Consider the following 25587-nt stretch of genomic DNA (forward strand, 5'->3'; position numbering starts at 1 on the left):
GCCGATACACAGTTATTGAATTAAAGGTGGAAAACATACGTCGATGCAAAAAAGATTTCTTATAATGTTTATGTATTATCATGTTTAACTCATTTGACTAGAATGATCAAAACAAAAAGGCTGATTTAAGTACGGCTTAAGAAAAATAGCCCTTATAAATGTTTTTATTGATTAATAAATACGTGGCCACATGTTATCTCTTCTGTATATCATTAGGAGAATTAACATGTGGTGTGAAATACCAGAGTTGACATGTCATATTTGATAAATAATTCACAATAGTACACTAAAGAAAAATAAACAAGCATTGATAACTGTTACAGTGGATGGCGTATTTCAAGACGCAAAAGAGAATTTAATTTACACGTATTTCTATATGCATAGTAAGGAAAGTTTGACATTGTGTAGACTTAAATGCAGAAGTTAGAACAGGAATTAGGATATAGAGTGGAAAGAGAGATTGAATGGAAGGAAAGGTTACTAAGACGAGTCAGAGACGGTGACTATGGTTGATTTTGAAGTTAATTTGTAAAACGTTTGGTGTTGGCGATAAATGTTTTACTTGGTGGAAGATATGCTTGTCGATACTTCAGTTGTAAGATTTGTCTCCAAACAATTGAGCTGTTTAGTAATAGTGTTAAGGGTACTGAGCTTTTCAAACAAGACCATTCTTTGGTCTGTATATAATGGACAAGTGCAAAAAAGTGGCAAGTGTCTTCTATTGCTCCACATGTACACATGGGATTTTCTCCATTTTTTTTTTAGAAAAGAGATGTTAATTAAGAATTCTGCAATGCATTTGAGGGCGAGCATGATGGATGTTGTTGACCCTAGACCCTTTGGTAATAGTGAGCAGGTACTTTACGAGCATTTGTTTAAACGCCAAGAGAAATGATTGCAGTAATGAATATTCTCTTGTGGATGGCAGAAGCGCATTTCACAAAGAGATTGTTGATGGTTAGTTTAAACTTTATTTATTTAACAAATAGCATACAAACAAACATACGTTATATGTATAGAAATGAAATACATCACAATATGTTCGAGGATTAAAAAACAAGAAATAACTTATATTAATTCTGCTCCTCTACTTAGTAAATTGCATAAGAAACAGATGAGACATGGCATATGCTACGTTGAAAATGATTAAAATTGATTGATTTTGTCTTTTTAATATTATCTAAAAATGACAAGAAATGAAAATTGTTGGTCGCACACCGATTATGGAGCAGGCGTGATCAGCCCGATACGCCAGGGAGGGTTGGTCTTCGTGTATTGTTTGTTGCTGCTCATTGCTAACCGAACCGCCTAGAGGCAGTTATGTACGATTGCACAAGTGAAAATATTACTTTGTTTTGTTCAAATGAAAGAGTTTCGTTTCCATAGAGGAGATTTTGATAAATAGGTGCACATGGCATAGTGCTCAAGAAGCGGCGTCGAATGTCTACAAGCAGTGGACAATAAAGTAAGAAGTGTTCGGCAGTTTCGACGGATCCGCAACGACACAAAGGGGAATCGACTATTGATCTTCGATGGAGGTCATAGTTAAGTGAGCTGCAGCCAAGTCTTAATCTGGTGTGTAATATTTGTCCAGTGCGTGATCCAAAGCTGAATATTGGTTTGGCTTTGGACATGTTTGGATTAAGAGATTTCTTAAATGATATCAAAGACGGCAGATTTCTGTTGTTGTATGGAAGTTTATTCCATTCACATATAGTTGCTGGAAGGAAAGAGTTTTGGTAAAGTTGTGTTCTTACTATAATAGATGGGGTGTTGTTGGCAGTTCGAAGATTGTATCGTGTTTGTTCTTGAGCGGGAATAAGATCTGTTAGATATTTAGGAGAAAGTGAGTGATATATTTTGTAAAAGGTAATAAGCTTGTGTTTTCTACGCCTGTCTGCTAGGGACTCCCATTTTAGTTCAGCGAGCATTGAGTTGATATTACAGTATTAAGTTGCACCTGAAACTATACGAGCAGCCTCATTTTGCACAGACTCTATAGCAGATTTTTGCTGATTTGTGCAGTTGTCCCATAAGATGTCACCATACTCCAAAAACGGTCGAATAAAAGACATGTACATTTTTTCTAAAGAGGGACGATTGTTGATGGTTAAAACGATTGCGAGAAGAAGTGCGATTTGCAATGGAATTTCCGTAACTGCGAAGAGTTTCTGAGACTCAAGGCGTAGTTTCTGAAACTGATGAAGGCATTAAACTAGATAGATAGGATGGATTCTTAAAATATGCATTTTGTTAATGGGACGTCTCGATTTAAGTTGCTCAATGTATGATTCAGTATATAGATCTTCAAATGATGCGGGCCGAGTCGCTCCAGTTATTATTATACGAGATGCTTTAAAGGGACTGTACACCAGATTGGCACGAAATAAAGTTTTGAGTAACGAATCTAAGGACAATTATCTAATAGAATGTGTTACGCTTTGATATCATAATTGTAAAAAAAGTACCAAAATGTAAACAAAAATTGTGTCGGAGACTGGGTTCGAACCAGTGTCGCCAAAATTGCAGTCCAGCGACGTATCCACTGAGCTATGAAGGCTTACTCTAATTGACATAATTAAGCTATACACCTACCTCGGTAATATCACGTGATAACACCGACTACCCAATCACGCATAAGAAATGAATTATACCTGGTAGACATACCCAGTCATCGTTTTTAATGGAAAAATACGAAATAACTACTAAACTTAAATAAATTGTAAACTATGTGGTACTTCAGTTAGTAAGTTTCAATACATTGTACACATCGATGCCAAGTTTATGTCAGTTTTGACAATTTCCTTTTCTTCCGCAATTTATCATACGGAGTACAGCCCCTTTAATATAATTTATGCGAAAAGCTACAGAAACAAGCTCAGTAGCAAAGAGTTTAAACAAAACCCCGGTTTAATGGCACTGGGTAAACGCCAAAGACATAGAACATAAAATCACAAAGAAGTAACATGGAAGAACAGCATAAAACTCCACAAACAGCACAGTGCATACATACTATATGTAAACAAGAGGGCCCTAAAGGCCCTGAATCGCTCACCTGATCCAATAAAGAACATCAACAATAACATTCTGATCAAGTTCCATGAACATATGGTCATAATTGTGGCCTCTAGAGTGTTAAAATACTTTTCCTATTATTTGACCTGTTGACCTAGTTTTTGACAGCACATGACCCAGATTCAAACTTGGCCTAGAGCTAACCAATATAAACATTCTGAGTAAGGTTCATGAACATACAGTCATAAATGTCACCTCTAGAGTGCTAACAAGCTTTTCCTATGATTTGACCTTATGACCTAGTTTTTGACCACAATTGACCTAGATTTAAACTTGACTTAAATATTTCTTATTTAAACATTCTGATCAACTGTCATTAAGATACAGTTATAAATGTGACCTCTAGAGTGTTAACAAGCTTTTTCTTAAATTTGACCTGGTGACCTAGTTTTTGACTGCACATTGCCCAGATTCAGACTTGGCCTAGAGGTAATCAATATAAACAATCTGACCAATGTTCCCGTTGATACAGTCATAAATGTGACCTCTAAAGTGCTAACAAGCTTTTCCTATAATTTGACCTTTTGACCTAGTTTTTGACCGCACATGACCCAGTTTTAAACTCGACTTAGAGATAATTAATGTAAACATTCTGACCAACTTTCATATAGAAACGTTTATAAATGTGACCTCTAGAGCTTTAACAATATAAACATTCTGACTAAATTTCACGAACATACAGTCATAGATGTGAACTCTAGAGTGCTAATAAGCTCTTCTTATGATTTGATCTGGTGACCTAGTTTTTGACCGCACATAACCCATATTTAAACTTGACTTAAAGATTATTAATATAAACATTCTGACTAACTTTCATGACGATATAGTCATAAATGTGACCTCTAAAGTGTTAACAAGCTTTTCCTTTAATTTGACCTGGTGACCTAGTTTTTAACCCCAGATGACCCAATATCGAACTCATCCAATATTTTATTGAGGGTAACATTCTGACAAGTTTCATTAAGATAGTGCCCAAATTGTGACCTCTAGTGTTAACAGTCAAATTGTTGACGACGGACGACGACGGACGACGGACACAGGGCGATCACAATAGCTCACCTTGAGCACTTCGTGCTCAGGTGAGCTAAAAACTAGGTATGTTTATCAAGAATTGTTAGGTACCGCCTTGGAACGGTCAGTAAAATGTAAATTTACTGGGGGTTTAAACCAGTTTATGTGCACAAACCTTACTCTTATCCCAACAATCCTTAATAAAGATAAAACGCAAAAGGTAAATCTTATCAAAGTATGCATTAACTTGAGGAAACTAAACAATAAAACAAATAATAATAAACTTATAGGTAAACCCCAAGTACTTCTATGATTAGACATCCCAACTCTATCTACAGACGGAGGAATACAATTCAGAGCACCTAATGCAAAAACTTTTCAAAGATACGATGCAGTCATTGTTTGAAACTTTAAACATTACAAACAGTCTGCCTTATCAAATAAAAGGTTTAAAACCGTGTGATCATACAGTTTCATAATAAAAAGCATCATTGTACTAAAACTGGGAACAAATAAGGAAAACATTATTAAAATTAATAGCGACATGTATCAGCTAATCTTTCCTTCCAAATGATTTGAAAATATAATATATTTGAAGAAAATGAAGTCGCATGCCATAACACTTCGAGTCAGCCAAAAACGTGTTCGCCAAAAAAGGTTTTAAAGATAACATGAATTAGCAAAATCTTCATGAAATCAAAGGACTGAAAGCTTAGCTATGTAAGGATGCTATATTCAACCCTATATTTTGTTTCAGTTATTCATCTTCAAAAACTAGAAGGCAAGTGCTCTTCAAAATATTGCATTTATATTCACGGTTTAAATAAAATCCAAAAATAAAATCCAAGTAATTCATTGAGTCTATCTGCCCAACTACCTGCTGATTTTATTTTTAATTTTACGAATTTTCTTTAAAAATCACTATTAAAATCGGGATGAGCAATACTATTAGCAATAGAAATTGAATACGTTTGAGGTCATCTTGTACATAATGTCAAGGGAATGTCGGTCTAGAGTGAACTTAAATTCACGGAGTTAATGCTTTTCCATGCCTTCGCTTTTTAAATGGTAATTTGTTCGTGCCAAGTACCAGACGATGACACCTAAATGTTTGTGGTTTTCTATTTCTTGTATGATTGCCTTGTTTATATGACTTTGTGGATGAATGGGTTTGTTGTGTGAACGTGAGATAAGACGAGATTCTGTCTTTGAAGGGTTAAAGGTAACTGGCCACTTGTTTGCCATAGGTTGATTTTTTTCAGAATTTCATGTATTAAACAGACTGTTACCCTGGTTAGAGCTACCCTAGTTCTTTAACGTGCAGCAGTGTTTCTGCAGCAAATTGAATAAAACATTAATATGGTATCGACGTGTTATCCTAACGCCAGTTTGTGCATTTAAATGATCTGATTTGTTCCTAGTTACAGAGTGATACATATTTATCAATCAATACTACAACCGTTAATTATTTGGTTTGACAAAGTTAGCCAAAATTTTAATTGATTGGTCGATATTCATCCAATTATAATATACTCTTAACCAATCAAATAATTTAAATGTGCAACATAGCCTTAAGTGATTTTGAGAACAATCTATAAATGTCTAATACAATTGGCTGCGAAACTTTATGACTTTCTAACCCACTTTTGTTTTGGGGCGAAACCTAAACAGATTTTAAATGAAATAACTCGAGGCGGCTAAAACTATTACTTCGGCTAAGTTTTCCCTTGTACAAGCATTCTATTCAAGTTTACAAACAAACCAAACAAATGTTGCTGACATTTATTGATAAAAACATTTTACTAAAAAAATGATATTTTCTTGGTGCTTTTTTTGAAAACGTTTATTTGCATTAGCTGATGGTGTATTTAATGTAATATATTTGGTTCAAAATCAAATGTTCCATTGTCGCAAACAAACGGCCACTCACCCAATAACGGCGTTTTTTTTTAGGCCATTTGCATTCTAAAAGACATATTTGGTTATTATTCGCTTATGTCTTAAACCTCAGCTCTTGACAATGAATGGAATGGAAATACACTTTAACTTGTCGATAGAACATGTATGATTTGTATGGTTACTGCATCAAACACATTTTTGTTCGTTCGAGATTGTTTTGTTATTCCCCGATGTTTCATTTAAAATGGTGTTGTAAAAGAAAAGTTATCTTTGTTTAAAGTATACATTCGAAGCAGAATGTTGCCTTCCGACGTAGCATTTATGGCGCAATTTATCACGTGGTATACACACACTGGAACTGATGAAAGGCAAATTTCTTCCCACGTAACGTCTAAGTAAGGTTATGTATATGCTGTAGTCAACAGTAACATGAACGTTTTGTAAAAAGTTCGATGGTGGTATTCTTGAGTGTATATGCGCTTGTATGACCAAATACTAAAATATCAGGAATGAATATTAGAAAAGAAATGATTAATTCATATTAATGCACATATATCATTTATATCAAATGGCCTTATTAATTCAAAAGCAGTGTGTCATAGTGTGTTAGTGTGCAATAGCCACCAGTGTAAGTCAATTTTCGCCTAAGATTAGAATGCACATAGTGATTGTAAATCGTAGCTGACAGTCATTTTCCTCACTAACAGTTGGTCGACAGATGTTAAAAACGGACTCATAGTAAATGTTCTCATAGAATGTAGTGAGCCAAACTTAAATTAAATACCTCGTACGATGCATATGTGTTCAAACGGCTATCGTACGGTGCCCTTAATGGTGCCGCTATGTGTCCGATCGACAATATATATCTGATTTTCTTTCATTTCTAGCTAATCAGCTTAAAAGACAACGTACGTGCAACATACTTTCAATGATTGTGCGAGCACCTGCAAAGTCTTGTTCAAAATCCTAACGGACATCGTGCGATGCACGTACGAGCTCTACCGGGGCCTTGCAAGCTGCTTCTGGCTTCGAAATTTCTACGAGCTGGGCGAGAACACGGGAGCTTGGCAACAATTTCGCCAAGTCCCCGAGTCCTCTACGGATTCAAAATTCCAACCGATGCTCGCAATAGACCACCATGTCCGTAGGGACCTCAACTGGTGCGTTTTTGCAAAATTTCGACTGTAAACCTACTCGTATATGTTTGCCTACTCGTAGCGTGGCTGTGACTGTGGTATAATTTATCAGGTTTTCATTAATTAAGTTTAATTTGTTGAACGTTATTTAGTATATTGATTTTGAATATGAATGTTATAAACCTATGTTATCGTTTTTCGTCGACGAAACGTTCTGAAATATGGGTTGTTTGTAACCTTTTTTGCAAATTTAATAACTGATTCAATAAAAGGGTATTTCCTTACATGGTTATGATGTCATTAAAAAAACATGTTTTAGAAGTGTTCGCAATATTTACAGTGGAGCGGTAACTTAACTTAATTTTATACAAAAATTAAATTTCATAATATATAAGGAGTTATTTACGATAGTGAAAAGTTAAATTTATTAAAATGTTGAATAAAAATAGTGTTCAAGGGTTGTTTCTTTTTGTCAAATCGAAAGTCGTGTTTTTTTCGTGAAATATAAGGAGAGTTTGAGAATTTGAAAGGCATGTTTTCTATTTAATAAACCAATCGAACGAAAAAAATTCTTATCTATGACAGGAATTAGATGCGAAGCAAGACTTTAATAATTACAGCATCTTTCCACAGTATGATTTTGCATCTAAGTATACATGTAATTATTTCTTTCTAAAATCTATACCTTATATTTTTTTTTAAGCATATAGAGTATGCATACTTGTAGCATACGTTTACCAGTTTTGTAATTCGCTTTGCGTTGGTATTTTGTGGACATATTTGGTAAATACTTCAAGAGGAAATAACAAGTAGGTTATAGGATCATATTTAGACTAAAGCAGGTATTTTGCAACTGGGATCCCAAACATTGACTAATCCCGATACAATACGATACGATCAGCATGCCTTTTTCGATGCATACTCGTACAATAATACTATACTGTAATAATTGTTAAAAATATTTTAAGCATTTTAACTTTTATTGATGTTGTATATACTTTGTTTCAGGAGGAAGCTATGTACATCACAGAATATGTTAAACGTTAAGCTGGCCTTGTTTTTTGTAAGTATATAAACTTTACTTGTAAAGAGCAACAACATGTTTATAAATATATTTACTGGTGCATCAGTAAACTACTACTGCTACTGCTACTGCTACTGCTGCTGCTGCTGCTGCTGCTGCTACTACTACTACTACTACTACTACTACTACTACTACTACTACTACTACTAGTGCTGCTGCTGCTGCAACTAGTACTACTACTACTAATAATAATAATAATAAAAAATAATAATCATCATCACCATCATCGTCATCATCATCATCATCATCATCATCATCATCATCATAATAATAATAATGATAATAATAATAATAATAATAATAATAATTAATAGTAATAATACAAAGAAAAGTGCAGGGAACGGCCCAGAAGTAAGACATACAAATATTAAGCTTGTTCAGAGGCACAAGGTAAGGGTCAAACGAGATTAACGAGACATACAAACATGGACCACACACGCGTCAAAACAAGTTCACTGTAACACAAGTGTACTAGCGGTTTAAACTAGTTTATATTCGCATAACCTCATAATGTTTGTCTCAAAATTATCAATCATTACAAATTTAAGATTTAATGGTCATCAGAGCAAGCATCAACTTAAAAACAATAGAGAATAAAGAAAAACTAATATACATGAACTGATCATGCAGCTGTTTAGTACTCAACGAATAGAGAAAGTAATAGTTAGACGACATGAAGTAAATTCATTATGAATAATAACTGGCGGAGTGTCGAGCGTAGCGAACGAGCCCTTCTTAATCATTAATATTTTACATTAGGTTATCTAACTGACTTGAAATACAATCTTATTTGCAATGCAAAATCTGACGTCGGGAGTGTGTATCGGATGATAGGCAGTAGGCGCATATTTAAACACCCACAACAGGTGAATTTCTTAATGATTATGTCTAGAATTTAAGGATTGCCTGTCTGCAATTTCATTGCTTAAAATGTAGGTTATATTTTAAGAGCGCATTTTGTATGTCGGCTCAAGCAAATAAACGCACTTAGGCATTAAACTTGTGCTTCTTAAAAGGAGTTTGGTTAATGGTTTGGCTACTGGGCTTTTACCTGCAGTCTAAAATGTTATATTAAATATAACCCTTGTGTAACACGCGCCATGCATACACTTAAACGTAAGTACAATATTATATTAATAGGCAACATGAAATGATAAAAACATGCAAACACTTATATTTTAAAGAGATTGTTTAATATTTTATTTCTAATTCTTCCAGCTTCCTATGGTAATATCTCAAAGAGACTTTTATTTCCGAAGTGTGGAAGACCGATGCATACCGACATGCGCATTTATAGAAAACATTCCAAACTGGTCGTTTCAATGTGATGGCGACAATAGTACGTGCGATTGGCAGTGCGCGGGGCAGCGGATGGGGTGCGCCGAGGGAAAGGTCTACCACTGTGCACAGGACTTTCAAAATTATGAATTTAAACGCAACAAAACTGAATATATTGAGGCATGTGCGCCGGAGAGGTCTTGCAATGCAGGTAATGTAAAACTTTTCAGATAATGTCTCACCTTTTAGATGATTTGAAATCGAGTGACTATGAATAAGTCTTGAGTTGATCTGTAATATTGATCCTAGGCCTTATTTAGTTGTAAAACACAAGTATTTCTTTCAACTTGTATGTACTTTCCGTGACAGGCATAAAGCGGGATATATTTTGCTGATGATGTGAGTAAGTCCCATTTTCTTGAAAAACGATACAAACGTTTATGGTTTAAACAAACTTGTTTGATACTTTCCCGTTGAATACTTTCTTGTTTACCAATATGTGTATGAATCCGATTGAGAATACAACGTTCACCACGGAATAGAATAACACCGTGGACAGATAGTTCTCCATGCATTGAGAAATACAGCTTAAATTCTGACTGCATGTGTTAACATCCATTTCACTAATCAGTCTTTCTTGTGTTATAGGGGAAGAGCCATTTGTTACATTTCCCTTTGACGACTTAGTACGGTCACCTAGAAACGCTCTAATCAACTGCGTTCCCTGCACGAACCCTAGGTTTTACAACAGCCAAGTTGGAAAGTCTTCTGCCTCATACGCCCGGTGCTATCAGCAGAAATTCAACAAATGTATCCCTGAAGACAATAAAATTGACTGCGGCATTCCTTGGCGTGAACGTAAGGACTCCGACGGGTATTGCCGGTGTGACGCCAGGAACGGTTATGCGCCGGAAAATGAGAACGTGAAAACGAAATGCTTCTACAGTGACGAGTTTTGTGTCTTTAAACCTTGTCCACAACTAAACCAGGAGCTGCTTTTAAGTAAATATTACAATATTTTACCTGTTTTTCTTGACTTATCATAATTGGTATTACTAATCCGAAGTTCTTGCTCTTTTGTCTTCCGGTATGCATGAGCAGTAGACATTTTCCTTATTGTAGATTTGTATATGTAAAAGTACATTTGAGTATGAAATCGTTTGCACATGCCGACTGGAAGACAAAATCTAAAGTAAAACCGAACGAAAATATTTGCAACAGAAAAACAAGAATAAAGCATTCATATTTTAAACGCGGTGGATACTTTTTGTTACAACACAGGTTTAGATACTATATAATCAATAACTTCATGTGTAAACGAAAAATGACATAACACGGTTAAATGAATTTTCTTGGAGCGTTTCGCCTTGGATTTGACATGTAAGTTTCTCAGTTGTTGTATTTGTTTCTGCTAGTATTTGTTTATTGGGAATTTCGTTGATAGGCTCTGAATGAATAGAGAACATGAGTTCTTCACCCCTCAGTAAGCTCAAAAAGTGTTTCTCGATATGTTGTATAACTTTCAAAGAACAAACAATTGCATGACGGCTGAAAGCTAACCAATTATTCTTGACCTATATGTTCCCTCTCCATTCTTCTCACTTCATAAAGATTACTTTGATCAATTACTAATATGCCATGTGTCTCAATTGTCGTGGTCTACATTGTTTTCATAGTCAATACATTTTACTAACAATAAATTTAAATGCGTCTCATGCTTTGTAGACTTTTTCTTTCTTCTGCAGATTACAAATGTTTCATTTTTCTATACTGATATACTGCATATTACATATTTTTCATTTTTTCTATACTGACATTCTGCAAATTACATACCTGTCATTTTTTTCTAAACTGACGTTCTGCAGATTACATCTTTGTCATTTCTTCTATACTGACATTCTTCAGATAACAAATATTTCATTTTTTTAAACTGACATACTGCATATTACATATTCTTAATTTGTTCTATACTGACATTTTGTATATAACATATTAATCTTTTTTTTCTATACTGACATTCTGTAGTTTACATATTTGGCATTACTTCTAAACTGACATTCTGCAGATAACATATTTGTCAGTTTTTTTATACTGATATTCTGCATATAACATATTTGTCATCTTTCTAGACTGACATTCTTCAAATTTCATATTTGGCATTTCTTCTATACTGACATTCTGCAAATAACATATTTGTCATCTTTCTAGACTGACATTCTTCAAATTTCATATTTGGCATTTCTTCTAAACTGACATTCTGCAGATTACATAGTTGTCATCTTTTCTATACTGACATTCTGCATATAACATATTTCAGTTTTTTCTATACTGACATTCTGTAGTTTACATATTTGTCATTTTTTCTCAACTGACATTCTGCAGATAACATATTTGTCATTTTCTCAACTGACATTATGCAGATAGCATATTTATCATTTTTTCTATTCTGACATTCTGCAGATAACATAGTTGTCATTTTTTCCATACTGACATTCTGCATATTACATATTTGTCATTATTTCTATACAGACATTCTCTAGAAAACATATTTGTCATTTTTCTTCATTTTCATTTTCACAATTTACTCTTTGGTATGTGTTCTTTATTTTACGTTTAATATGTTACGTATTTGCATGTTTTCAATATCTTACTGTTCATATATATCGCATTGTCTTTTTTGTTTTGTTTTGTTTTTTTCAATGTTCTAACATGTATGTAACACATTTTTAATAAATGTTGTAAAGATCATTCCATTGACTAGAGCCCATGTTTCTTTTGTTTCTTTCCAATAGTTTTATATAACTTAAAAAAAATCTTCACAACAATTTGCCATGGTTTAAAAATTGTCGCATTTTCTAAATAATTTATCTACTATGAATTACACATTCCTCAGCATTATTTTCTATAATTCTATAATTTACTTTCCAAAGATTACACATGTGGCGACAGGTGCCCTTCTGGAATGCACAGGACAGAGCAATCGGATGACTGTGTTCTTGACAAATTTGTTCAAACCACGTAAGACCCTTTAAAGAACCTTTTATTTGCTAACATTTTTTTCAAATATCCTCACATCGTTCCTGATGCATTTGACATTCATTGTAGTTCACGGACATAAGAAATATAGAAGTTATTAGTATTTGAATCTGATTTTATTGGGATTGCATCTTCAGATACATTTGTGACATTTCATATAACTTGCTTAAATAAAAGGCATCAATAAACTTCGTGAGTTCATTTTTAAGCAAAAGTCCACCTACGACATTGACGTCTCAACCGAGGTTAGAAAAAACAAAAACCCATGTTAGCATATTACCAACTACAGAAACCGTAAAAGGTCAGTATAACCTACATTACCCATTGTGGTTGATTTAATTAGGGTCCCGCAAAAAAAAGCCGGTGCCCTATAGTAATCACCCTTTCATATTCATTATGTTTTTTGTTTATAACTTCATAATTCCTTTTTTTTAAACTTCATGACGGTAATGATACGATCTTTTTCGGCAAGTTATGCAATGTGTGCATAAATATTGTCACATTTATGACCCTTTGTAAACAATTTATAATTGTATTAATAACTTAAAAACCTAAAACGACATTAAGTTCAAACTTTTCTTTTGGTCAAAATAATATAATTATTACTGTGACATTCCAGTTATATTACTTATACCTAAAAATGATCACATTTATGGCCCTTTGTATACTTAAAAACACTACTTTTCATTGTTATGTCAACAACTTAAAACACGTGCTTCAAATTGAACACCCTTTCCAATAAATTATCATTCTGCCTTTCGGGGACCTTATCACTTCTGTAATTTCTTAAATTATTACGATATAATGTGAAAATGGCATGTTTTTTTTACTTTTGGTATTTCAATTAAAAGCAAAGTTTTAACATACTATAAAACACGTTTTCGGTTGTTAACAATATTAATTAAATTGTGCATTAAATTAATTCAACAATTTCATGACTGTAAACTGAATTATTTTATATTTTAGAATTGTTTACTAAAAGAAAAGAGAAGGTTACCTACGATAGCTTTAGCACAGACCCTCGTATTCCAATGGTCATTGCTGTTGCAACATTCGTCGTATTGGTCTTCATATTTGTTGTCATATGTGCATGCAAAATTACAAAATGTAGTGGTGAGTATTCAATGTATCAAGCGATTTATTTTAAACACATCTTTCTCTTTATATTATACCTTAAATGAATGTGTCCCTTCTTTGTTTAAATATAAAGTCCATCGGTCCGTATACCTCTTAATTTTGTACTTACGCCTCGGTCCATATACACTGTCAGTGGCTTACTGGCCGGTCCTTATAATGCCATATGACCCTCAGTGGTGTGTAATATTTCTTAATTATAACAGTACATGGTCGTTGAAAACAAACATAAAGAATATATTGAAATATGTTCTTGCTTTTTTTATTCAGACTACTCTATATGGAGCATTTTGCACAACTTGCTTGTGCATATTTTTAAAGATAAAACCCACGAGGCGGACACTCATAAGCGATTAATTGTTATAGGTGACCCTTCATTCATTTGGTCACAGACAGTTTCATATTTTCAGTATTCAGTAATAACAATGTTCCTTATATGTTATTAAACTCCATAAACATCAAAAACGCCATATTCTGAAAACCTCATACCGGAAGTAACTGTTTTTAGTAGGCATACAATTCATATAAAACGGTCAAATTAATGAAATGAAATGAGAAAATCATGTAATAAATAAAACAGGGTATTACTATATACAATTTAAAGGCAATGTGGGCAAACATTATAAATCTGAGAGTAAAGAGGCAGCTGTATATAATATGTAGTATATTGTTATCTTTTAGATATGATTTTACAATATTGCTAAAAGGCCAACCTTAACCACGACAATACTATGTGCATTTTTTATTTCGAGTCTCTATGAATATTAAACGTGATAAGCGAATGTTTAAATTTCAAACGGACCTACAAATAAAATATAACGTATTTATGAATGCTTGTTTAACGTTTATTGTTCGCCCCTACCCCAAAAATGTGTACGCGTAAGAACTTTTTGCAATATGAATTCTTGTGTTTTGTTATACATTGCTATTAATTTAACTCATCTAGTTTTTTTATTTATTGTTTTTTATCTGTGTATATGATGGTGAAATATGTTGTCAAACAATGCTTTGGGTTTGAATTATGATTTTGAAACCACATTTAAGATTTTGCTTTATTGTTTTAGTGTCTTCGTACAAAATATTTATAAATAATCAGACAAACTAAAGTGTTGGTTTCTAGACCAATGCACAGTTTGTTGAGTTATGCCAAACGCTTTTCCTTAAACATTTAAAAAACACCATGAAAACCAATACTGTCATGGGCGAAACTTTGGACTACGAAAACAATAATGTTTTAGAGAAAGTTCAAGTACGTTTTTAAGTGTATTTTAAGCTTAAGCAATCTACTCCAAAATGTTTCAATGATTATTCATGTCTTTTTTTATTACGTTTCAGAGGTTCACATAACATTGTGTAGCAGGAGTAAAACAACTATACGCAGGAATACCAACAATATAGCCGGAAATCATGTACAAGTGACAGGCAAGAAATCAAATGTCCAGATTTGTTCGGTATGTGTTTTTTTTAAAGTTTACATGTATGCAAAGTTCTTAAATGGTGCTGCTCAACTAATGTCTTTAAATGCAATGAAATTTATCAAAATATACATGATATACTAATCAAACATTTGTACCACAGCGATTACTCTTTATGATTGGAGTCCACTCTACCCCCTCGGAAATTGCACACGAGTATGCATACAAAAAAGGGGTGACATTCAACGGACACAGAAATAATTACATTTTTGAAGTAAACCCGAATATTGTTAGTGGCCTCCGATACGGCTATATATGTTTTATTTTGCACTAATTGAAACATGCTCGGTCAAGTTTAAGGTTTAGCGCTTACGAACGCTCTGGTGTTTTTAGAATGGCTAATAAGGATTTGTTTAGAACCTTCTATTTATTCCATGTATGGAAGTTTTAAAATATAAAGATTCTTTGGGATAAAGTTATTGAAGGCTTGTGTAATATTTTCTTGGACATTCTAATTACTATGTAAAAGAAAAATCTTCTCATACACTGGTAGTAGCTCATTTAAGCTTTTATAAACCTTTCACCAGTTCTAAAACATTTCTTATGAACTTATTCGGTGAGGATAACATTTCAGCCTTTGTTCTTATTCGGAAAGTGTTGATGAATTAAAACACTGCTCATATAGTGTGTTAAATATCTGATGTAGTTTTAATAACGTGAACATTAACATACCAGATTCACTGAATAATTTTTGTCAACTTTTGGCCATTAAATTTATGGCCCCGTCGGGCGGCATAAAAAGATCGGTTTCCGCTCAATATATGAAAAACGCTTAAGCCTAGGGACCTCAAACTTGGTAGACAAGTTGGTCATGACCAGGAGATTAATTTTATTGATTTTGAGGTCAAAGTTCAAGGTCGTAGTGACCTTCAGTCGAAAATATGTTTCTGGTGTATAACTGAAGAACGCTTAGGAAGAAGGACCTCAAACTTGGTAGACAGGTTGGTCATGACCAAGAGAATTTTTTTATTGATTTTGAGGTCATAGGACAAGGTCGTTGTGACCTTAAGTCAAAAATATGTTTCTGGTGTATAACTGAAGAACGCCTAGGAAGAATAAACTCAAACTTGGTAGGCAGCTTGGTCATGACCAACAGATCAACTAGTTTTTAGATAAATGGTTCAAATGTCAAGGTCTTGGTAACCTTAAGCTGAAAAACCATTTTCGATCATTAGCTGAAGAACGATCAAGGCCCGGACCTCAACCTTGGTAGGCAGTTTGGTCATGACCAGCAGATGGACTCTATTGATTTTGAAGTCAGTGAGAAACAAGAAGCAATATCATGTTATAGTACATTCATCTTTAAGTCTAAATGCTGATATGATGGCTAAAGAACCTATGTGTTCAATAGTGTTAAGCATGGTGTTGTTCAAGAGTTTATAACATGATGTTGTTCCCAAAATTTAGTTTTTACATGGTCACTAATCATTGTGTTTATTATTTACTTGTGTATATTGCGGTCAGAATGCACTCACTAATTGTAACCATTTTACCTGAAGAATGGTGTGCTTAATGTCACCACCCTGTATTTTGGAACGTTATTAATTGATAAAAACACAAATGCTAGCACACTGTGTTGATAACTTTATCAAAAATATTAAAGCTGGGTCATGGAATTAATCTAGCTGTTTCGATAGGAAATTTGTTCATACTTAAAAATGATACTTTTTGAAACACAATTGTTTTGTGGAAAAGTCCAGAAGTTTTAGGATTAATATTGAAACTACAAGTTAGGTAAATGAGTCATTTTGTTTATATTTTTTATAATTTATGTTTGATAGGATTAAATTTCGTTCGGATTTGATAATTATAAATCATTTTAATTAGGATTTAAAATGTCGAATCAAATTGATAGCATCTTTGCATAATTTCTAGACTTCCAAATATTGAATATTGTTTTGATTTATGTTTACTATTTGATTGATGAGACTGACTCAGGCTATGTGTTTTTATTTGAATACATTTTCCAGTTGATGATGTTTTTATACGATACTAAAAACGAATAATTGCAAGTTTTACTTGTAATCTTTATATAATCTTTATACAAATTATGACCCTTATTGACTTATAAATATTTACAAACTTTATGGGAAAGTAGGATTGGTCACCTTCAAAATATGTTAGATACTGAAGGCTATTTGTAAGTACAGGCTATGATACTAATGGCCCTCGGTCCAACGAGGTCATCCGGGGACATTTTTCACGTTTCTTTGACATCTCTTGTTTAGTCTATGTGTATGGTGAATTGCATTAATGTTTTAAACTTTCTCTTGTGAAGCAAGCAAACAACTAATTTATTATAGAAGTATTTATGTTTACATAATTTCCATTGTAAAAGGAGCCTACAGAAACTTCACCAAAAGAAATCGAGGAAACAAGTTTCTCCAATTCACCCGACCATACATTTCAAAGAAACGGTCGGGAAATCGAACATCAAAGCGATTCCGAATCACCTTTGCTGTTAGGTACAGGTTAAATTTACATACAATAACTAGCATTTTGTTAAAGATTTCCAAATTTTTCGAAAGACAAGATAACAGAAAATACGAATATCATTCAAAACGAACTAATTTTCCAATGCTTCACTTAAAAACACACAATTGTTTTTCTCAACGAAAACATCTCCTCCTTTTATTACGACATATGGAGTATACATGGAGACCGAGTGTACCTTTCATCTAGATTTGAACCACTCTCAAACAAACAATTGAACCTTATCTATATGTATGATACTCACAGTAAATTAATACCAACAGATGATTAAATGTCATTCCAGGAAATGAGGAAAATCGTTCTCCAGAAACGTCTGGCGACACAACTACCGTTACCATTGAGGTAACCTTACGTTTGATTCGTTTTGATGTTGTTAACTTTAAGAATACTTAAAAAACATATTGAACATGTAGAATGCCTGACCTTTGCTAGATGACTAATAAAGTGTCTGATTACTTTTTTAAATTAGGCAATACTATTTTGATGAATCTAATTGCACTTTTTTCATCTCAGAGAAGAATGGAAAACGATGATTTGAACAACGGCCCCTGTCATTCTCCCGGTGGTATTGCTGATGTTATTCCTTTGACAGATGAGGGTTGTGAATTATGCCGTTGTGACGAACAAGGTTGAGAAGTTGAATTTTTATTTAGTACAGCTATGAACCTTCTATGTTCTTATGTTGGGCAAAGCCAGCACATATGTCAATGTATATATCTTTTCAATTTAATTATCTTGAAACCGGTAGCAAGCTACTAATTACCAATTAATAAACTAATATGTAAACAGTTTTAAAGAATGGTTTTATATGTTCAAATTAAATCAGATATGATTCATTGTTTTCAGATGGTCTCTGCAATGAGAACTTGCAACTGATAGCGCAACAGTGTGGTGATAATATGTCGTTCAGAGCTGCCCTTGAACTTTCGGCTGACCTCGACCCAGTAAAAGCGCTCCAAGTGTATGTAAAGGGTGTTCCTTAAAATAACACAACGTTGAGCAAACCGTTCTCTGAATTGAATATTTAGATTTAATGTTTATGACGTTATCGTATAATATTCGTCCTCAGAGGCGTTATTCAAACACTTGAAAGATTGCGTAAACCGTGCGTAAACTGTGCCTAAACTGTGAATTTAAGATTTAAGTACTCGTATGAACTTTGGTAGGTGTACACAATGGTATGTAGTCATGTCAACGTGGCTAAAGTATTGGCAGAGTTCTCTTCATCAAGAGGGAAAAAACGACTGTCGCGGACAATGTAACAATAAAATTCAGATCTAACTTACACATTTCAGTTGGAGGGCAAACATAACGAGCGAAAACAGATACGAACAATTTAAGAAACTTGTCGATGCTGTTTTAGCAACCGAGAAGAGAGAATTATACTCACAACTGAAAGAAAAACTTTTTAGTAAGTAACGTGTTTTTTTGTTTGATTAATGGCATTTTACAAAGAAAAAGAAATGCTTCACGTGGTAGATGTATGATGTGTATTGTACATTTGTTCGAAGGCCGGAGTTCATGTTTCAAATCGTGTCAAAAAGTATATTCCGTAAATATCTCAATAACAGGTCATAAAAAGAAACACTTATTCGAAAATCTACAATGGGTAAAAGTAACAGTCATTCCAAACATTATATTAATTTTACGCCATAAGATATTAAGACAGATTCAAAATTTACAAACTTATATGTTTGTTTCGCTGACCGTTCAAAGGCGGTGACCCAACATGTTTTGATAGATGTGTATTCTGTCCGTGCTGTCCGTGCGTTGTGTGTCCTTCGTTCGGTGTATGTTAGGCCCAAATCTTGTGCCTTTTAACAGGGTCGTTATTCAATGTTTGGTTACTGGGCTTGTCCCTTTAGTTTATATGGTATTATTTTAATACTATACTTTATCGTAAAGTGAATAATAACTCAGACATGTGTTAGAGTATCCCTAGATTGTTTTATTTGTATTTCAGAGGATGAAACAGCTGTTCAAGGGCCCGTATTTGAAGGCAAAATCCCAGCAAAAATACTTTCGTCAAAGAACAACCCTTTGCCCCCTAATTCTGTTCTGAGAACCCATAGTCAAGTAACACAGTGTCCAAACAGCATAGTCGATGATACGAAGGAGACGTCGTATACCAATAAAAATGCTCAGGTGCCATTTTGTACCAAAGGAACATGCTCTGAAATAGTGAATGAATTGCGCACTAGTCCGAATCGAGAACAGGCTCGTAGGAAGCACATTAATAGTGCTGATGTAAACGAGCTCAGGCAGGCCTCCGAGCGTGAGACAGACACAGAAGCGTCTGAAAGGGAAAGTTTGTTGTAGCATTAAAATTCTATAGGTTACAAAAAGTTATCATATCGAATATAATTTTATATGCTCAAACTTGTTTTTTTTTACTACGAAGGAGTGTTTTGTAACGAACAAATATTGAATAAAACAATCAGGTGAACAAATTCATATCATTGTTATAAATAAAATTCAACATTTTTAAATTGTTCAGCCATTAAGAAAAACATTTAACTTTGTTTAGTTTATGCATATTATATGCAAAACGTATTCGTAAAAATCATGCACTTCCTTTTCATAAATGTTTTCACTTCCATCACCAAGGATCCTTTGTCTTCTTTAGATACGTTTTTAATGAATATTACAATCATTTTCAAGATTTCTTTAAAATAGGACATGGATTATCGTAAACTTTCTGGTCAATTTGTCTGTTGGTCCTAGTCACATTCGTTTTGGATCTCGTGTAATGCAGTGTGAATATTTGTCACAATGTTATATACTGGGCAAAGGCCTTTTTCTGGACACCAAAGTTTTGGGAGAATAGCTATTTAGGTTGGTAGTTAAACAGCACGAATTTTATCTAAAACTATTTTTGGTTCTTATTTCACATTTGTACAGTTTTAGAATTCTTACTCCATGGTTCAAATAAGTGCTTAACTGTTCGAAGACTTTTAGTTTAAAGGGATTGTTTTCTATGTAGAATTATTAAACAACAAATGGAACCTTGTGTAAATTTCATTATCATATGTTTACTAACAGATACAAAATCAAACCACTTACACTTAATAAGCATTTTTCAATGCTTCGACCTTGAAGATTAAAATGCCTTTAGCAATTGCAACATGTATACAATTGAAGGAATTTTTAATATGTTTTGTTGTTTTTGTTGATGTTTTTAGTCTTTAAAATATATTTTATTTAAATTATTTTGCGTGATTGCTTTACTACGAGGTGTCCTGTTATTAAGGCACTGTCCGGAATTAGGTATTTCCCCAGTATAGGTAAACTATCATATTATGTATATAACATTATACGTTTTTATTTATTGTGATAAATAAGTCATGTTCTATGTCTTTGGCGTTTACCCAGTGCCATTAAACGGGCTTTATGTTTAATCGTTTGCCTTCTGAGCTTGTTTCTGTAGTTTTACACATAAGTTGTGAACGTTGTAGACGCAGATTGGTTAAATTATTGAGCTTTATTTTATACAATGCATGCTTAATTTTATATTATAATCATAGCAATATTTAAACTTTAGTGTTGTTTATTAAGATATCCTACTATGTCATTTAAGCAAAGGTTAGACATGTTTGATCAAATCATTTTCCCTATTTTAAGCTATGGCTCAGAAGTGTGGAGATTACAGAAATGTGTATAAGTACAAAGGTACATTGTTGTGTGTGTTATATAAGTGATAGATTTTTTGTTGTAATTATATAAGATAGCTTACCTGTGATCTTTTGGTTGTGTGATTTGCTTATGAAGCTGATATTATACCTTGAATGTATTTTGATATATGTTTGCCATCATTAAATGTGTATGGGCACTTAATTTAGTTTGAATTAGATGTTATTGAAGAGCAAAGGTTGTAACTACTGTAACCATACCGAGAAGAGTCAGTGTTGCCAACTTCTTAGACAATTCTGCAAATTCTGTAGCTTTAGAAAAAAATGCTTTCATTCATATTTTATTGCTTATTTTAAACTCGATTCCAAACGTTTTGGCCTCATTAGTTTGTTTGTTTATTTGAGTTTATCAAGGTCTTCCCGCGCCCATTGGCTGCATTATGGCTTGACCCCGCCGTGACTTAAATTGTGTTTAAATGTCATTAGTGACATGAGATAGAAGTGACAGCAATTCGCAGTCAAATCCAGACATTGGAAGACTTGAAGAAACAGAGTTAGATACAAGAGATCCGGGTGCGATAGCCTAGCTCTTTGAGAAGAGACCTCTTGGTTCTTTAACGTGCTCGGTGTAAAGAACCGATACACGGGATACAACTTTCCTGGGTTGAACCAGTACTGAGTACACCACTTTTCCAAGCAGTACCCTTTAAATCCCGTGCGCCAGGCAAGGGAGCTACTTGTACCAGCTTTTAACGTCTTTCGGTATGACGCGGCCCTGGATCGAACCCACAACCTCCCGCTCCGTAGGCCTCACTAGTACCGTCATCAAACTTCTATCCATCTAAGTGCGAACTATTAAATGGCTTAAAGCTCATAACTCAAGTTAATATCGTTTTAATCAAAGTTTTGTGCTGCTGTTCCATGTTCCTAGTTTGAGAGATTTTGTTTTTGTGTTACATATCTTTGGCCTTTACCCATGCCATTAAACGGGATTTAAGTTTAAACTTTTGTCTACTGGGCTTGTTTCTGTAGTTTTTCATATAAATATTGGATAGTCGTTATAGAACCATCATTAATTAATGCTGCTTCGTCTGTAAAAGTGCAAAAATAGTTTCTGCATTTTGCTACTGTATTTCTAATGAGATTAATTTATTGTTCAGAGGCGGACAAAAGTTAAGTACAAAGAATAAATTGGGAATAAAGAAGTGGACACTTTAGCCTGACACCTTACTCAACTTTACATTCTTTTGAGGGAAGACAGTATTTATTACACCACTACAAATATCGTTATATAAGACCTTTATACGATGTTTGACGCTTTCCCCAAACCTAAGAGTTTTAGACAATTGACTATGAGGGAAGGGTTGAAGGTGTCTTGAGACTGTTTTTAAATATGCCGAAAATATCAACCAAGGTTTAGTTGTGTTGTTTAAATAATTTATACGTTCACGATAAGTCTTGTATGGAAACGGCTTATAATTTTATTCAGTTATTTTTCTATAAGCGATAGATATTTTAGCAAGTTTATAATCAGAGTTAAGTTTACTTATTTGTATCCAGTTTGAAAAAAACTTTTTGTCGCTACCTATCTTTGAAACAAAATATATGCTTTACACTATTTATCTTTGATGTGATCGTTTGGTTGTGTGATTTGCTTACGCAGCTTATATTGTACATTGACTATATTTTTAAATACGTTTGCCATCGGTAAATGTGTATTGATGTACTTGTAAATAATCTTCATTTAATTTGTATGAAATGTTTTGTATAAAGAGTCTTTTGGCAATTTTATAAGCTATGTAAAGTAAACTTGTTGGTCTCCAGTTTGAAAAATAACAACTCTCTGCTCTGTTTTGGTACAACATAAATTAGACGCTATTTCATTAGGGGCGATTAATAACCTACAATTGAACATGTTTGTCTATGTTACGTAAAGCAGCAATTCCATTAAGCATTATAATCCCCTCCGATGGTAACACGTTGATATTATTTTTCTATTATGATTTTTTTTTTCAAAAAGAAGGGTCGTCCTCTTTCGGCCTGTGAAAGTTATTATTACTAATTCTTCGCTAGCTTTCACTCTTATTTAAAACTATTTATATAATTGTATATTTTTATTTTTTAACAACACTGCTCTAATTCATTAATATCGTGAAACCTTTACATGCATAAAATTGCCGGTAAAATAACGATCACCACCCAAATAAGCTTTACATTGTTCACGGTTATTTTTCAAACATGTGTTTCTTCTAATGGACCAATAGAAAATGTATAAACGTATTGATTATGTTTCAAAATTTAAAGGAAGTTGCTGTGTACAAATGTTTAGTGAAACGAATAAAAATAGTCACTATGTTTGAAATGGTATAAAAAAAAAAATGTTATTTCCTTTATTATATGACAAAATGTTACCGTTTCTCATTCCCATTTTGTTGATTAGATGGTAATTCTGTGTTATAAATAATAATTATTCTTAATTGTTGTAACCTGTACTGGGTGAGTACCTAAATCGGAACACTTTCGGCACTATTTTTGAAATATCTTTAGTTAGACTTGCACTACAACTGCAAAAATTTCCATCAGCATACTAGAATTCAAGACCAATTAGTTGATATAAATGGCATTTTCCAAGATACTACCAATCTGCATGAAAAGGACTTTATTAACCGCACAATTAAGGACTGCCATTTTCGTCATCGGAGTACCTAAATATGGAACAGTTTTAATTTGTTATTTATTTTTATTTATTCTTTTAAAATTATTGTTAATTAATAATTATGTTATATCCAGCTTGGTTTTTTTATGGTCATTTTTGTCAGTAAAATTTGACGATTTCAGTAAAATACAGGCTGTACCAGTGTGCTGTGATTGTGGCAAGCATGAAGTCTTTCCCCCGCGTGCTATGTATTGACATTTGAACGTGAAAAACTTTAAATGTTAGCAGAATTTGAAATACTTACCGGAGAATCGTGTTCTTTGGAATTTGTGTCTAAGGCAAAAGTCTTTATTGATTAAAATAGTAAATAAACTGATCTCAATCAGAAAAAAAACACTTTTTTTAATGGGTGTTCCATATTTAGGTACTGTTCCGATTTAGGTACTCACCCAGATAGATGTTTTTAACAGGATATCCATATCACATTATATACAATTTATTGTTATGTTTTATTTTGCAATTTTTGCATTTTATAGATGATAAAAGGTTTTGAGTATGAGTCTCGGTAAATAAATCATATTTTTTATTATTCTAGATGGAATATACAGAGTTTGGTCAAGTTCATATGATTAGTGTATACTAGTTTTATAATGACTGTATTGTTTGTTCAACACGGCGGTTAAATCTGGCGCATTTTTGTTTAGATATATTTCAGTATGATTTTCTTTCATCAGATATAGCCAGTATTACCAGCCAGTGTTTATTTAAAAAAACGTTATTGAAATATTTATTCGAATATAGAAGATTACTCGTAAGTACCATTCCAAATATTAACTGTTTTCAAAACATCACTTTGACTGTTTTTTGCAACAGTAATCTAATTTAATTGAATCAAAACCGTTTTTCACAACTTCGTTTTCTTTCCAATGTATCGTATGTTGGTAAAATGTATCTACAAGTAGTTAACTGTTATATTCAGATATATCCATTAAGCCTTTGAAAAACCACATGTAGTATGCATTATCTATTGCAATATACCAACATAATTACAAGTTTAATCTGTTGCATAATCATATTACATATTTGAAAAAAAGTTACATTAAAAGTAAAGTGTTTGTTTATTATAGTATCACCCCTCCAAATCATGGGTCAGTCCGCTGAACTTATAAGACTCCTTGAATGATGACCACATTAAGTGCCGATTCATTTCCTTGATGGCGCCTGGAAAAAAGGCAATCAGTACGGTACTCATTTTAACTAGCTACAGGGTCAGTGACCGGCGATCTTAGAATAAGTCCCTTGCGAGAATCGAACCTTGACCTCCCGCTCCGAAGGTGAACGCACTAACACATAATCAACGGAGAAAGTTACATTATGTCTGTTCGACCTGTATCACTGTGTGAAATTGTATTGTTTGGTACCCTGTGTACTGACATTCCATACAGTACACCAGGCAAAAGCCAACAATGGCGGCGCCTAGTGAACACTATAATTAAGGTAACCGTTTTGTGGATTCAGTTAATTAATGAACGGCATTTGAACATTTTTTATGTATAGAATCGCTGGCACTTCAAATTTTGTGATCTCTTGTTTGGCCAAAATATATTGACGAAACTGAAAGTTACCGTAATTCTGATGTTGTATATTTCGGATATTCGTCTTTTGCGATGGCTTGTCCTAT

The 25587-nt window shown here is 33.4% G+C and overlaps 1 protein-coding gene across 1 annotated transcript; it reads left to right on the forward strand.

Moving 5' to 3' along the window:
* Window positions 1-7422: 7422 nt before the first annotated feature.
* On the forward strand, window positions 7423-21455 carry LOC128214038 (uncharacterized). The gene is made up of 14 exons (XM_052920267.1): window positions 7423-7468; window positions 8130-8184; window positions 9424-9694; window positions 10132-10485; window positions 12414-12501; window positions 12729-12820; window positions 13486-13632; window positions 14989-15104; window positions 17467-17593; window positions 17905-17963; window positions 18135-18249; window positions 18468-18582; window positions 18917-19032; window positions 19585-21455. Exons 2-14 carry the CDS (start codon window positions 8155-8157, stop codon window positions 19938-19940), a joined length of 1986 nt encoding a protein of 661 aa, XP_052776227.1. The 5' UTR covers window positions 7423-7468; window positions 8130-8154; the 3' UTR covers window positions 19941-21455.
* The last annotated feature ends 4132 nt before the right edge of the window (window positions 21456-25587 follow it).

The sequence above is a fragment of the Mya arenaria genome, chromosome 13 (assembly GCF_026914265.1).
Source record: "Mya arenaria isolate MELC-2E11 chromosome 13, ASM2691426v1".
Classification (NCBI taxonomy): domain Eukaryota; kingdom Metazoa; phylum Mollusca; class Bivalvia; order Myida; family Myidae; genus Mya; species Mya arenaria.